This window comes from Macrobrachium rosenbergii, chromosome 37 (genome assembly GCF_040412425.1).
Source record: "Macrobrachium rosenbergii isolate ZJJX-2024 chromosome 37, ASM4041242v1, whole genome shotgun sequence".
Taxonomy (NCBI): domain Eukaryota; kingdom Metazoa; phylum Arthropoda; class Malacostraca; order Decapoda; family Palaemonidae; genus Macrobrachium; species Macrobrachium rosenbergii.
In genome coordinates, this window is record NC_089777.1 from 21,044,037 (window position 1) to 21,060,795 (window position 16,759).

At 33.6% G+C, this 16,759-nt stretch overlaps 1 protein-coding gene across 50 annotated transcripts in view; it reads right to left on the bottom strand.

Moving 5' to 3' along the window:
- LOC136825405 (uncharacterized) overlaps positions 1-16,759 on the bottom strand; it is a 979,501-nt gene that overhangs the window by 410,955 nt on the left and 551,787 nt on the right. Inside the window, exon 2 of one of the 50 annotated variants that reach the window (XM_067081769.1) lies at positions 13,783-14,081. The exons of the other annotated variants lie outside the window; for them this stretch is intronic. Within the exon in view, the coding sequence (XP_066937870.1) occupies positions 13,783-13,897 (115 nt within the window). The 5' untranslated portion in view covers positions 13,898-14,081. The remainder of the gene's footprint in view (positions 1-13,782; positions 14,082-16,759) is intronic. 50 annotated transcript variants of the gene reach the window in all.

A 16,759-nucleotide genomic window follows, 5' to 3' on the forward strand; every position in this document is an offset into this window, starting at 1 on the left:
CCACAAAACTTGATCAAAATCCAGGAAACTTTTTTAAAATACTCTGTGAATAGCCCAACAAAGAAAAACAAACAAACAAAGTCTCGTCTACAAGAAAAAAAATCCTTTCACAGTTACCCTAACAAACAAACACACAAAGTCCCGTCTACAAGAAACAAAATCCTTCCACAGTTACCCTTATGAACAAACAAACAAACAAACAAAGTCCCTCTCTACAAGAAAAAAAACCTTTTCACAATTACCCTACAAACAAACACACAAAAGTCCGTCTACAAGAAAAAATCAAAAAAACAAACAAACAAAGTCCCGTCTACAAAGAAAAAAAAACATCCCTTCACAATTACGCATTTTCTTGACCGTCGTCCGAAGACCTGAATATTCATTGGCAGCGTTCATCATTTCGTAGGAGCGCAGACGCTGACAAAACGATCTCAGCTTAGATAAGTCGTGCGGATTTTTACACATTCGTTCTTGTGTCTTCGTGGGCGCCGTGTGTCTGGCGCTGAAAGGCTTTGCCATTTGTAACTGCGAGAAATTCTCTACTCTTTATTGATGAGAGAGGTTCTCCCCAGTTTAGAGATGAGAGAAATTCTCCATGATTTATAGCTCAGGGAAATTCTCCACAATTTATAGTTTGAAGAAAATTCTCCACAATTTATTAATGACAAATTTTCCACTATTTATAGATGAGAGAAATTCTCCACTCTTTATAGATGAGAGAAATTCTCCAAAATTTACAGTTGAGAAAAATTCTCCACAACTTATAGTCGAGAAAAATTCTCCACTGTTTATAGCTGAGAGAAATTCTACACAATTTACAGATGAGAGAAATTCTCCACTCTTTATGGTGACAGAAATTCTCCACAATTTATAGTTGAGGAAAATTCTCCACTCTTTATAGATGAGAGAAAATTTCCAGTTTACAGTTGAGAGAAATTTTCACTGAATGTTTCATAACTTTCTTGTGAATGTAAAAAAAAATTACTTAAATCTGGACATAGAAAAAATTAATTACATTTGAACGTATAAAAAAATTAGTCAAATTTGAACGGAGAAAAAATTAGTTAAATTTGAACGTAGATAAAATTAGTTAAATCTGAACACAGAAAAAATTAGTCACATTTGAACGTCGAAAAAATTAGTTAAATTTGAACGTCGAAAAAATTAGTTAAATCTGAATGTAGAAAAACTAGTTAAATTTGTCTGTCTAGCCATAGTATGTCTAAACTTCCAGGTATACTGTCTTCTAGTTTTCATTATAAAGCCACTACAGCCGTTACAGTAGACATTAAATTTTGTAAAACGCCCATTTAATCAGCAAGTCTCCCTAACTTCAAATCATTTAAGCTTCATTCAAGAAATTAAGAAACATTTTAAATATTGGATAGTTCAGGTACATGCAAAGCCAACCTGACCACTTCAATCTTCTAAATCATTAAATCTTCCTTCAGGAACATAAGAATAATTTTAAATCTTACAAACTTCTGGAGCATGTAAAAGCAATCTGACCAATCAATCTTCTAAATCATTAAATCTCCCTTCAGGAATTTAAAAATCGTTCTAAATCTTATAAGTTTCTGGAACATGTAAAGCAATCTGACCTTTTAAATCTTCTAAATCATTAAATCTTCCTTCAGGAATTTAAGAATCTTTTTTTTTAATAATACAAACTTCCGGAACAAGTAAACCAATCTACCCCTTTAAATCTTCTAAACCATTAAATCTTCCTTCATGAATTTAAGAATCTTTTTTTAATAATACAAACTTCTGGAGCAAGTAAAACAACCTGACCCTTTAAATCTTCTAAATCATTAAATCTTCCTTCAGGAATATAAGAATTTTAAATCTTACAAGGTTCTGCAACATGTAAAGGCAATCTGACCTTTTGAATCTAAATCATTAAATTTTCCTTCAAGAATATGAGAACCATTTTAAATCTTACAAGCTTCAGGAACACGTAAAGGTAATCTGACCACTTCCATTTTCTAAATTATTAAATCTTCCTTCATGAATTTAAGAATCTTTTTTATAATAATACAAACTTCAGGAACAAGTAAACCAATCTGCCCCTTTAAATCTTCTAAACCATTGAATCTTCCTTCAGGAATCTGAAAAGCGTTCTAAATCCCACAAACTTCTGGAACATGTAAAAACAATCTGAGAGCCGAAATCTTCCATTTGGGCAAAAATCTCGGTCCTATAGCAACTCCCAAGGTAACTTCTGCCTCCTTGGCGTTTACGCAACCACCACAAAACCCCATCCGTCTTCATGAAGGCCCATTCCGGGAGAGCATTTGTCAATTCCCCTTTCTTACGCGAGTCCATATGTCTTGGCGTAGCCATACTTGCTGTCTGTGAGATCGCCTAGGGATGTTCCCCAGATGCTACGGTGATAAATGTCCTAAATGTCCAAGATGTCCTGGTTGTTCTGGATGGCCTAAATGTCCTAGATGACATCTAGATCCTAGGTGTTTTAAATGTCCATATAATGTCCTAGATGGCATCTAGGTCCTAGGTGTCTTAAATGTCCCTATAATGTCCTACATGGCATCTAGGTCCTAGATGTCTTAAATGTCCATATAATGTCCTAGATGGCATCTAGGTCCTAGGTGTCTTAAATGACTAAAATGTCTTAGATGTCCTAATGCTCTAAATGTCCTAGATGTCCTAATGTTATAAATGTCCTAGATGTGATAAATGTCCTAAATGTCCAAATGTCCTAGATGTGATAAATGTCCTAGATGTCCCAAATGTCCTGATGTCCTAAATGTATTTAATGCCCTACATGTCCTCAATGTTCTAGTTGTCCTATATGTCCTAAAGCTGAACAAAAGCGTAACAAAAGACTCCCAAAAACAATAACGAACAGATTCAAAGTTTCATCTGAAACAAAAGACACTTTAAATCACTAATTGGAACTGAGAAAACAACAGAAACAAAAGCAATCATAAAGCAGGAATAACAATAGCAACAGCTATAAGGAGCAACAGCAACAGAAGAGCAAAAGCAACAGCAAAAACGAACAACAGAAATAACAGGAAAACAACAAGAAACAAATGAATCGGGAAGTTGAGGCAATATGGAATATGATCAAAATATCAGAATTATGACCAGCATGTCCGTCAGCCAATAAATAAATAAATAAATATATTATTAGATAAATAAATATATAAATAGATAAATAAATAAAATAAAAATATAAATAAATAGATAAATAAAGAATTAATTCATAAATAAAATTTCACTGATTCACATCCAACCGGGATTTATCTCAAATAAAAAAAGGCACTTCTTGGCCCTAAGGTTAGCTTTTTCCTAATTACTGAATAAGTCAATAATTAATATAGATATTTTGTAAATATAGAAATATAAACAATACACAAGTAAAAAATGCGCCTTAGTTTCTTCAGCGCAATCGAATTTTCTGTACAGTGCATAATCAATCCATTCCACAGAAAATAGATCCATCTTTCGGTGGTCTCAGTATAATGCTGTAAGAGCCGTGGTCCATGAATCTTTAACCATGCCCCGGTAGTGGCCTGTCCAATATCGTTGCCAGATGCACGGTTATGGCTAACTTTAACCTTGAATAAAAAGAACTCCTGAGGCTAGGGGGCTGCAATTTGGTAAGTTTGATGATTGGAGGGTGGATGATCAACATACCAATTTGCAGCCCTCTACCCTCAGTAGTTTTTAAGATTTGAGGGCAGAGGGACAGACAAAGCCGGCACAACAGTTTTCTTTTACAGAAAACTAAAAACCACGATTCCAATATTCCTAGATAAAGGATTTATCATTATATTAACATTTGCATAATGGACATGAATTTGAAAATTGAGTAAGTAGGTCAAACAAAACAATAAAGAAACAAAAAAAAAAAACCCACCCCATAAAGGAAAAAATTATTGCACTCGAAATTTTGACGACATTATTTTCTTTCTCTACTGAAACTTTTTTGAATTCTCTCCAAGCTTTTGTGTTCCCTGACGAAACCTTCCATCTTTTAAATAACGTATAACAATGTCAAGCCTGGGTACATATAAACAACTTTTTTCTCGTCCCATCACCTTGATCTAAAAATAAAAAAATAAACCATACCCCTAACCTGAAGTGAGTCACCAGACGCCCCCAAAAAAAAAAACTCCTAGCTATTCCTGGAACTTGAACCCCAATAAAAGTTAATTAAAAATATTCAATAAATTACAGTTTACTCTTTGTGTATTGGAAGAATCTATTTAGGAGAATTTATTTGTCAAGGCCAGAGGTATATATGTATATATATATATATATATATATATATATATATATATATATATATATATATATATATATATATATATATGTGTGTGTGTGTGTGTGTGTGTATATATATACCTTTGATCTAATGGAAGGAGGAGGGAATTTCATAAATCTTAAACCCCCACAGTTGTATGTCTTAATTGAATTGCATGCACCACGCAGTGACAATCGATGGGAAAACATTTGCAGTTCGTTCTTGTATGGGTAATATATTTAAAGTAAAAAAAGAATACGTGAATACATTATATATAGATATACAGTATATACGTAAATATATCTATCTACCTACCTACCTATCTATCTATCTATCTATCTATCTATCTATCTATCTATCTATCTATATATATATATATAATTTATATATATACATATTTATATATATATATATATATATATATATATATATATATATGTATGAATGTATTTTTTTATTTTAGTATATTACCATACATGAACGAACTGCAAATATTACTCCCGTATGTTTATATACATATACATATATATATATATATATATATATATATATATATATATATATATATATATATTTATATATATATATATATATATATATATATATATATATATATACAATATATATGTGTGTGTATATAACTGAATCACGAAAATATGGAACGTAATGAATATATAAATAAAGACAAAATCCACGAAGGAAAGAGAAACACTGGAGTGCTGCGAGGCCTTTCGACTGTCGTCCTTTCCTTAGCAGACTATATATATATAAATATATATTGACTAACGGACTTTTTCTTTCATGCTGCAACATCTTTATGCCAGGACCGTTTTTTTTTCTGAAGAAGAGCTAAAAGAAGCCGTAACTTTTCTCGCCTGAAGCCTACTGATTCCTGCCTGTTGAAGGACCTTAAACTTATCAAATCACACGTCAGTCCTGAAAAGGAGTTGTAATGTAAGGTGAATTTGTTCTTAAGAAAGGAATATAAAGTCAATGACTTTTCTGCTTTGATTCAGATCAGCAACTTCCACAGCATAAAACTGTTTTGACATGCTATAAAAAAAATGGTGGCTAAAAACGAAAGGTAATGGGAGGGGAGTAATAAAATTCTTTAGCTCCACAAAACGTGAGCTGGATTTGGCATAAAATTGTTTTGGAGGTAAAAAAAAAAAAATCACAGCCACCAAGGAAAGTTATAAATTTTCTTCCTCTAAATTAGGCAAGAACTGGACCACTATAAAAAAAAAAACACATCTATATAAAAAAAACACAAACCCAATTTGGAAAACAATAAATATTCCTAAAAATAACAACAACAAAAAAAACACCATACAGGCTGAGGGACAAAAAAAAATGATAAAGGAAAAGTTTCTTTCCCCAAATGAGTCAAGAACTGGACCACTATAAAAAAAAATTCAACTATATAAAAAAAAAACTCGCACCGAACTTGCAAAACGTCAATAAATATTCCCCAAAAACAGCATTTTTTTTTTTAAACGAGCCTATGGGCTACGCCATAAACAAAATGTTATAAAGAACAAATTAAAACAACAGCTTCAAAAGGCTAGGCATTTATCACATGCCAACAGGAACAACGAGATTATAAAAAGGAAAAAAATGGTTCACGTTGGTCTTCTAAAAAAGCCATTTTCGGATGGTCCTAATAATGAAGTTTTCTCTTTTTTTATTTTCACTGTTTTATATATATGATGAATGTATTCTTTTACTTTAAGTATATTGCCATATATACAATATATAATTATATATACAGTATACATGTATATATAGTATATATATTACCGAAGGGAATATGTATATATATATATATATATATATATATATATATATATATATATATATATATATATATATATATATATATATATATCGTTCATCAGTGCATTACTTTTAAAAATTATTTGTTTGATTTACAGTAATATTTACCTATTGAAATATTTTCTAATTAATGAATTATTTGTTTCTATTGAAATAATTTTTATAAAAAACATTACAAAAAATGCAGATTAAAAATGCTTCAAACAAACTCTTGAGAGAGAGAGAGAGAGAGAGAGATTTTAGAGAGAGAGAGAGAGAGAGAGAGAGAACTCAATATGCAGCTTCTAATTGAAAGTCCATCTCTTGAAGTTTGACCTAACAGATTGTAAAAGAATGAGAGAGAGAGAGAGAGAGAGAGAGAGAGAGAGAGAGAGAGAGAGAGAGAAATTCAATCTGGGCCTTCAATTTAAAGTCCATCTCTCGAAGTCTGACCTCACAGTTTGTAAAGAATAATAGAGAGAGAGTGAGAGCTTGTTTGTGGCTTGTTCAATCACCATAAAAGCAGGACCCAGCGCATTCTTGGAACAGATCGGCAATCGCACAGGAAATTCGGTATCGAAAAAAAAAATTGAATTATTATCAGGAATCTCACTTAAGGCGAATACTACTTGCCTATTGTATAAAGGGCATTAATAAAATAACTGAAAATTTTCTGAGCTACCTACAGCCAGGCTGTTTATTATTATTATTATTATTATTATTATTATTATTATTATTATTATTATTATTGTTATTATTATTATTATTGAAAGTTTTAACAGAATACTTTTCCCGCATATATAAAATGGAAACAGTCAAAAGATGATAAACACAATACAACATAAATTAAATGAAAATAAAGAAATTACGATGAACTGAAATCAAATGAAAATATGCCGAGCTTATATCGCTGCCAGAAGCATGATTATGGCTAACTTTAACCTTAAATAAAATAAAAACTACCGAGGCTAGAGGGCTGCAATTTGGTACGTTTGATGATTGGAGGCTGGATGGTCAACATACCAATTTGCAGCCCTCGTGCCTCAGTAGTTTTCAAGATCTGAGGTCGGACAGAAAAAAAAAAAATGCAGACTTACAAAGCCGGCACAATAATTTTCTTTTTAGAAAACTAACTAGTGGAAAGCCATTTGCTTAAATCATGTTACGAAAACAAGCGTGACGTTTCGTGACGCTGTGAATCACGAAGAAGTTCATCTGTTACGAAACTTTCCTATTCGTAATCATTCACGACTCTAAGAATCATGAAGTCTTTTTTTTTGAAGTTAGAAAGAATCTGATTTAAATAGTTTCGCAATGATGGATTTACCTAATTTCTTGTTCATCTTTATTTATTATTGGTTAGTTATCCCTCTCTTTATCAAAAGTGGTCTTCTCCTTCCTCTTCTCGATAATAATAATAATAATAATAATAATAATAATAATAATAATAATAATAATAATAATAATAATAATAATAGTAATAATAGTGAGATAAATTGATAGAATTCAAAGTGGAAATAAAAGGAAAAAGGATGAAAAGCTGATGAGAGAGAGAGAGAGAGATTCGAATGTGAAGATAAAGTCAAAACTTCTGACGGAGAGAGAGAGAGAGAGAGAGAGAGAGAGAGAGAGAGAGAGAGAGAGAGAGAATTCGCATGTGAAGATAAAGTCAAAACTTCTGACAGAGAGAGAGAGAGAGAGAGAGAGAGAGAGAGAGAGAGAGAGAGAGAGAGAGAGTCCTTTCTTTTTCTTTATACTACACGCCAATTGACCTCAAGGGCCATCAGTGGAAGTAAATAGACGCTAATAGACGTCAAGTAATGAAAACAATCAACCGTCAGCGGGCTAAGTAGATTACCAGGTCTACAAACGCTCACGACGTCTCTCTCTCTCTCTCTCTATAACCCTCACTTTTTAGTTGATTTATAAATAATAATATTGTAATGTAAATACACACACACACATATATTTACATATATATATAAATATATAATATACATACACAGACATATATACATATATATATATATATATGTATATATAAAGTGAATAAGATCTATATATCTTCCTTTCTTTTACTATTTTTTCATAGTTGCCCTTTCCTATTATCTCCTTTTGTCTTTCTTGTTCTTCATCCACAACCAACTATTTCTTTCTTTTCGTATACACCAGTTTTTTTTTTTTTTTTTTTTTACTTATTTCGAAATCCATAATGGATTTCAACGAAGTTTTACAGACCAGTGGAAAGCTATGGAGGGTCTATTTAAATCCTTATATAAATCCTTAAATAAATCCGTATCCAGTAATATTATTTTATAAATCCATAAATAAATCCCTAAAGAAATCCTGGTGCAGTGATATTATTTTAGAAATCCATGAACAAACCCCTAAAGAAATTCAGATCCAGTAATATTATTATATAAATCCATAAATAAACCCCCAAAAGAAATCGGATCAAGTAACTTTTTTTTAGAAATCCATAAATAAATCCGGATCCAGTAATATTCTTAAATTTTATCTGTACAATTTCTAATTTACTTGTGTGGGTGGTGGGGGGGGGAGCACTCACGAAGACACGCTAAAGGAGAAACTGATTAAATCCACATGGAAAGTCCTAAATAAATCCGGATCCAGTAACATATGTCGGAGCTACGCTATGAGATCATTTTCTGCTCCCTCTCTCTCTCTCTCTCTCTCTCTCTCTCTCTCTCTCTCTCTCTCTCTCTCTCTCTCTCTCTCTTTTAAACTATACTTATTCCTCACCATTAATTAACATTATTCGCTTAACCCTAAAATCTGGGAATTTAGCAAATCCGATTACATTCACCGATTAAATCTCTATAGCTAAATGGTTGAGTCATATCATCCAGTGTTCTCAAAAATTAGATTTTAATTATAATTTTTTAAATTATATATTTTTTGAATTTAATTATTACTATTATTGTAATCCCGAAAATCCGGGGATATAGTTAAAATCCGGATTACATTTAAGGGTTAAATTTCTATATAATCTGTAATAACTAAATGGCTGATTCATATCTTGATCATTATTTCGGAACTGTTTGGATGACGTCATTGTTTGTGCAATATCTTATCGCTGTTTGTTTTCTCTTATCGAGACTGTTACTGATACCACAGTGTTTGTAATTTTTATTAATAATTTCTTTATCGTCAAAATCATATATTGCTGTTAGAAATGGGATTTTTAGATTAAGTGCATCAAAATTAAGGAAAAATAAAAACACTCAAACCAAAAATCTAAATTATTATTAACACAAAACATCTGATGCACTTGATAAACAAACAAACACACAAACAAAAACAAAAAATAAAAACCACTCATCATCTCGCAAAAAGATCGACAAATCTAAACATTCCGGCCGCGTCACAAACGTCATCCTAATGGCCTACTGCCAAACAAACAAACAAACAAACACACAACAAGCAGTCAAAAGGAGAAACCAATTTTCATCTCGAATTTTATGAGGCGCTGATCGACAAATTCTGAACCTGGCTGAAAAAAAAAAAAAAAAAAATTGAACGTCCCGACCTGAATTGGCCTAAATGGCCTGCCCAAATAAAAGCCCAATAAAAACCAGTTTCGGTTTAGTACAGCATTAAAATGAATGGAACAGAATGGAATTTTAATGGAACAGAATTTTAACGAGGGCTGTTGTTGGCAATCGACTCAAAATAACGGAGGTTCCGTTTAGGAACCTGTACTCTAAAAAAAATAAAAAAAAAAAAAATATATATATATAAATATATATATATATATGGATGGTTACTCTCACTAATTTATTGTCATCATAGATTTTCTGAAGTATAACCCCTCCACCCGCCTCCATCACTATAAAAATAGTTTCGTTAAAGATCATTTAAACGAATGATTAAATAATGGAACAAATGGAAAAAGTATATTTAGGATAAGAATAACAAATGAAAGTAGGGCTAAATTTATGATGATTCTAGGAAAAAAAATAAGCAATCATTGGTTTAGAGTCCCAGCAATCATTATAATTACAAATCATCATAAAATTATGCTTTCCTTAGCAAACATATAGATATATTAACAAAAATTGCATAAAATATATAATTATTTATATTTATCATATTACAAGGAATGGTTTTCCTTAAAGGGAAACTAAGTCCCTTCACAAGGAATCACTTTTCACCTCCCATTATTCACTAAACTACAGTTAAAAATCATCAGGAAACTAGATTTTTTACCATCCCAAGTATAACTAAAGTTTTCTTTATTCCCACACAGCAGGAAACTTCATACCTACGTTAAAGATCAAGTTTTCTTTAACGAACGCTACGAATAATAATAATTATAATAATAATAATAATAATAATAATTACCTCCCAACAATAACTACAGTAATAAATGAAAAAAGTATATTTATCACACAGAATAACAAATAAAGTAGGCAAAATTTGTGATAATAATAGTAAAAAAATAGGCAATCATTGGTTCAGAATCAGCCAGCGATATTATTATAGTTACCCAAATCATCAGTGAAAATTATGCTTTCCTTAGCAAACAGGAAGACACGATTAAAAAAAAAAGTTACATAAAATCCCTCCTTCATTTATGAGTTTTCTCTCCCACACAGGAAACTGCAGTTTTCTTTACCTCCCACACAGCAGGAAACTACAGTTTTCTTTACTTCCCACACAGCAGGAAACTGCAGTTTTCTTTACCTCCCACACAGCAGGAAACTACAGTTTTCTTTACCTCCCACACAGCAGGAAACTACAGTTTTCTTTACCTCCCACACAGCAGGAAACTACAGTTTTCTTTACCTCCCACACAGCAGGAAACTACAGTTTTCTTTACCTCCCACACAGCAGGAACTACAGTTTTCTTTACCTCCCACACAGCAGGAACTACAGTTTTCTTTACCTCCCACACAGCAGGAAACTACAGTTTTCTTTACCTACCAGCAGGAAACTACAGTTTTCTTTACCTACCACACAGCAGGAAACTACAGTTTTCTTTACCTCCCACACAGCAGGAAACTACAGTTTTCTTTACCCCCCACACAGGAAACTGCAGTTTTCTTTACCTCCCACACAGCAGGAAACTACAGTTTTCTTTACCTCCCACACAGCAGGAACTACAGTTTTCTTTACCTCCCACACAGCAGGAACTACAGTTTTCTTTACCTCCCACACAGCAGGAACTACAGTTTTCTTTACCTCCCACACAGCAGGAAACTACAGTTTTCTTTACCTCCCACACAGCAGGAAACTACAGTTTTCTTTACCTCCCACACAGCAGGAACTACAGTTTTCTTTACCTCCCACACAGCAGGAACTACAGTTTTCTTTACCTCCCACACAGCAGGAAACTACAGTTTTCTTTACCTCCCACACAGCAGGAAACTACAGTTTTCTTTACCTCCCACACAGCAGGAAACTACAGTTTTCTTTACCTCCCACACAGCAGGAAACTACAGTTTTCTTTACCTCCCACACAGCAGGAAACTACAGCTTTACCTCCCACACAGGGAAACTACAGTTTTCTTTACCTCCCACACAGCAGGAAACTACAGTTTTCTTTACTTCCCACACAGCAGGAAACTTTCTTTTCTTTCCCCACACAGCAGGAAACTACAGTTTTCTTTACCTTTACCCACACAGCAGGAAACTACAGTTTTCTTTATCTCCCACACAGCAGGAAACTACAGTTTTCTTTACCTCCCACACAGCAGGAAACTACAGTTTTCTTTACCTCCCACACAGCAGGAAACTACAGTTTTCTTAATCTCCCACACCTCCCAGTTTTCACAGCAGGAAACTACAGTTTTCTTTACCACAGCAGGAAACTACAGTTTTCTTAATCTCCCACACAGCAGGAACTACAGTTTTCTTTACACAGCTCCCACACAGCAGGAAACTACAGTTTCTTTTTACAGTTTTCTTTACCTCCTACACAGCAGGAAACTACAGTTCTTTCTTTACCTACAGTTTTCTTAATCTCCACACAGCAGGAACTACAGTTTTCTTAATCTCCCCCAGGAAACTACAGTTTTCTTAATCTCCCACACAGCAGGAAACTACAGTTTTCTTAATCTCCCACACAGCAGGAAACTACAGTTTTCTTAATCTCCCACACAGCAGGAAACTACAGTTTTCTTAATCTCCCACACAGCAGGAAACTACAGTTTTCTTTACCTCCCACACAGCAGGAAACTGACAGTGTTCTTTACCTTTACAGTTTTCTTTTACCTCCCACATAGCAGGAAACTGAAGTGTTCTTTACCTCCCACACAGCAGGAAACTACAGTTTTCTTAATCTCCCACACAGCAGGAAACTACAGTTTTCTTTACCTCCTACACAGCAGGAAACTGAAGTGTTCTTTACCTCCCACACAGCAGGAAACTACAGTTTTCTTAATCTCCCACACAGCAGGAAACTACAGAATCTCCCACACAGCAGGAAACTACAGTTTTCTTTATCTCCCACACAGCAGGAAACTACAGTTTTCTTAATCTCTTTACAGTTTTCTTTACCTCCTACACAGCAGGAAACTGAAGTGTTCTTTACCTCCACACAGCAGGAAACTACAGTTTTCTTTATCTCCCCACACAGCAGGAAACTACAGTTTTCTTTACCTCCCACACAATAGGAAACTACAGTTTTCTTTACTTCCCACAGAGCAGGAAACTACAGTTTTCTTTATCTCCCACAAAGTAGGAAACCACAGTTTTCTTTACCTTCCACACAGTAGGAAACTACAGTTTTCTTCTAGTACACCTCACTGACAGCTACAGTAAATAACTCCATTTGAAAATTCTGGAACAAAATCCATACTTACAACCAAATAAAAAAATATTCATTTTGACTCTTGGAACTTCTTGAATCCCAAAACTCTTAAAAAATTCCATTCATTAGCTTTCAAGTTATCCTAAAATGAACCAGTACCCGTAATATTGAATATTATGGGACACAAACGATCCAGTGTCACTTTCACACAAACCACAAACACTTAATGAAACAAACAAGCAAAGAAAAATCGACTAAGAAGGATGGACAATAGGATGCAGGAAAAGACAGGATACAACAGCCTATCCTACCCTTATCCTTTCTCCCCTCCCCACCTCCCTCTTGCCCCCATCCACAATAATCCTCAATTGAACTTAGTAAACTCTAAAGAGAGAGAGAGAGAGAGAGAGAGAGAGAGAGAGAGAGAGAGAGAGAGAGAGAGAGAGAGAGAGTTGTATACTTACACAAAAAGTTCTTGAAACAGATATATAAAATTAAAAAATAAAGTAAAATAAAGAGAGAGAGAGAGAGAGAGAGAGAGAGAGAGAGAGAGAGAGAGAGAGAGAGAGTACACTTACACAAAAGTTCTTCTCTAAACAGATTTATAACATTCAAAAAATAAAGTAAAATAAGGAGAGAGAGAGAGAGAGAGAGAGAGAGAGAGAGAGAGAGAGAGAGAGAGAGAGAGAGAGAGAGAGAGAGAGAGAGATGTATACTTACACAAAAAGTTCTCCTCTAAACAGATAAATAACATTAAAAAATAAAGTAAAATAAAGAGAGAGAGAGAGAGAGAGAGAGAGAGAGAGAGAGAGAGAGAGAGAGAGAGAGAGAGCCCTTCTACTTTACAACCCTAAATCGAACTGGTGTCAAGGAACATTAGCCCCAAGGGCACAGAGGAAAAAGGGCGGAAATACATTACCTATGATTTGGCCGTTGGGGACCTCCACATGGGGTGTGCTGTTGCTTCTTTTGTTCCTCTTCTTCTTCTCTTTGTTTCTCCTGAGGGAATTGAACACGCGCAACATCTTGGCCATGGGGTTTCCAAAAAACACTTTTCGGCAACTTTCTAATTTTCCTTTCTTTTAGGTACAAATTCCTGGGTGCACTTCCGTCAAACGCTTTTGTCTAATTGGAACATTTTTCCTACAGTCCAAAATCTCCCTCCGTGATTTACAGTCTTCTAAAAAAATTTCTGTTGAACTTTCCACGATGTAAACACTGCGAATGCACAAGAACTGCAATGCAATCGGTGGTTCCAAACCTTTCCTCTCGGCGTAGGAAAAATTTAGATAATCACACATGAATTTTTCTTGTTATTTACAAAATTATTTATTTACCAAGGACCCTGTCCACTCCTCAGTCCATACACGACGTGTATCGGACGGGACTAAGACGCGGCCTCGCTATACCACTCCGTTAATCTTAATTAAAATCAAGCGTATTAGGTCGTTTCATGGCGTAAGTTTGAAACGAACTCGTTTACTGCAAATGAGGCGAAGTCTAATATTTTTTGGTCTGGCATCATTTAAACAGCTCTGGAAGAAGCATATTTAATAGTTTAGGCCATTACAGTTCAGAAAACTGAACTGCGAGATACTAAGCTGATAGAAATACACTGCCCTAAATTGGAAAACTGCAGTATCTGCAAAATTTTCGAAATTGAGATCCGTCACCTATTGAGCTCGTGAAACACTAATATACAAGTTACTGCAGCTTTCAGAATGATTCTTCAGTGCTTTACTAAGGGGGTCCCATTTGCAGTATCTGCAAAATCAGTAGTAAGGCAAGGGAAAACTGCAATATCTACAATTTTTCTCAGTTCTGTATTTCTGCAGATACTGCAGTCTTCTATTTTAGGGCAGTACATTATAAGAACATTACAAAAACGGGCGTTTATTAATTAAAGACTCGATAAAAGACAATTGTTTATTAGCATATACATTCATTTCTTATCATTTTAGTGATCTGCATTAAAATTGGAGCGGTTACATTTTCGAAAGACTCAAGAAATATTGCTTAAAGAAGGATACACTTATTATACCTAACTAACCTAGCTTGAACTTACCTAACCTAGCCTTAACTAACCTAATCCAACCTCATCTAACATAACCTAAACCACCACTCTCAAACCTTACCTAATAAAAATATATTCCATGAAGTTTTACCTTAATTAACCTTCAGCTTCTAATATAACCTATATTTTACCTTAACCTAGATTTATCCCAGGGTAAACCTTCCATAATCCTTATCTTGTTCAATCATACCTGATATCAAACGAGGTTACATTCAAAAACCTTCAACAGACAAGTGGAGATGCCCTTTTTAAACAATTCCCATATACTTTCTTCCCTCTTGCTGTTTCTCATTTACTTTCTTCCCTCTTTCTGTTACATCTCGTTTACTTTCTACCCTCTTTCTGCCACTTAACAGATTCACCAGAAATCTTTCAGCATCCCGAAGCTCAAACTTTACCCCGAAATGACCAACACTGGTGGTCAAATCAAATCATGTCTGAAGTGACTGACAGCAATTCTGCCACCGCTTTTGACAAACTGGGATGAAGTTTGCCAAAAAGATGGTTAATAACATCCAATAAAACGTACTCTTGTGACTCAGCCTTTAAAAAATCAACAACCAACTTGCGTACTGTTTTATCAACCAGGAACTAAAAAGATAAATATTTAAACGTAAGAAACTAACAAACTGAAAATTAACGAGTTTCCCTCTAATTAAGAACTATTCTTAATTAATCCAAAACACAACGAAAAAGGGTTATATAGCTACCGGTCTCATCTAACCACACTAACTATGCAGTATGATAAGGGATGGGAGTAATTACACGTATGTCATTAATTAGCATGAAACGAAATGTCACACTAATTACGAAACTGACCTAATCAGTGCTTCTTTAGATGTTGTTTTGCTAATGATATACATTTAGAGAGAAGATTAGACTGCCGGGTTGAGTGGAATAGATTTTGAAGAATTAGACCATGCAATAATGATAGAAATAGAATTTAGATCAAATTCAAATTTTATAATAAATGAATTCTAGAGAATTTTAAAAGACCTATGCATATGTATACATACATATGCATCTAATAATTTTAATAAAATTTAACTAAGAAAATTTCTTATGAACAAAGCTTTATCTAGCAAAATATTTGCGAATAAGCTTTTCTTAAAAAACATTCCACAAAAATCTACAAAATTTTACTTTCGAATAAGTGACATCATAAGTATTACACAGTACATAAACATACACAGGCGCACGCACGCACACATACACACACACACACACACACACACATATATATATATATATATATATATATATATATATATATATATATATATATATATATATATATATATATATATATATAATATAATAAACAAACACACTATGTATATAAATATATACATATAATATATATGTATATATACATGTACATACATACATACATACATACATACATACACATAAACACATACCCCTACCCAAAAATAGCGAGAGGCGAAAAACCATCTCCTCTTAAAAGCAAAATAGAGTTGATATTAACAGTCCCTTGCCCTCATGACTGACAACAACTTGTGGTGCCCAGCGTAGAGAGGGGCATGTGACGCCTGTGCATCCTCAGTGCCCATCAGATAATTGACATGAGAGGGCATTTATACATTGCCCGGAGGAGGAGGAGGAGGTCGCTTGACGGTCCTCACAGAAGGTGGCGTCTGAATGCATAACATGAAGATGCCCTTGGGAATGTTATTTTTAAAAGGCTTCCGTAAATGATAATAATAATAATAACAATAATAATAATAATAATAATATATACATATATGTATATATACATATATATATTATATGTGTATATAAATAAACGTATATATATATA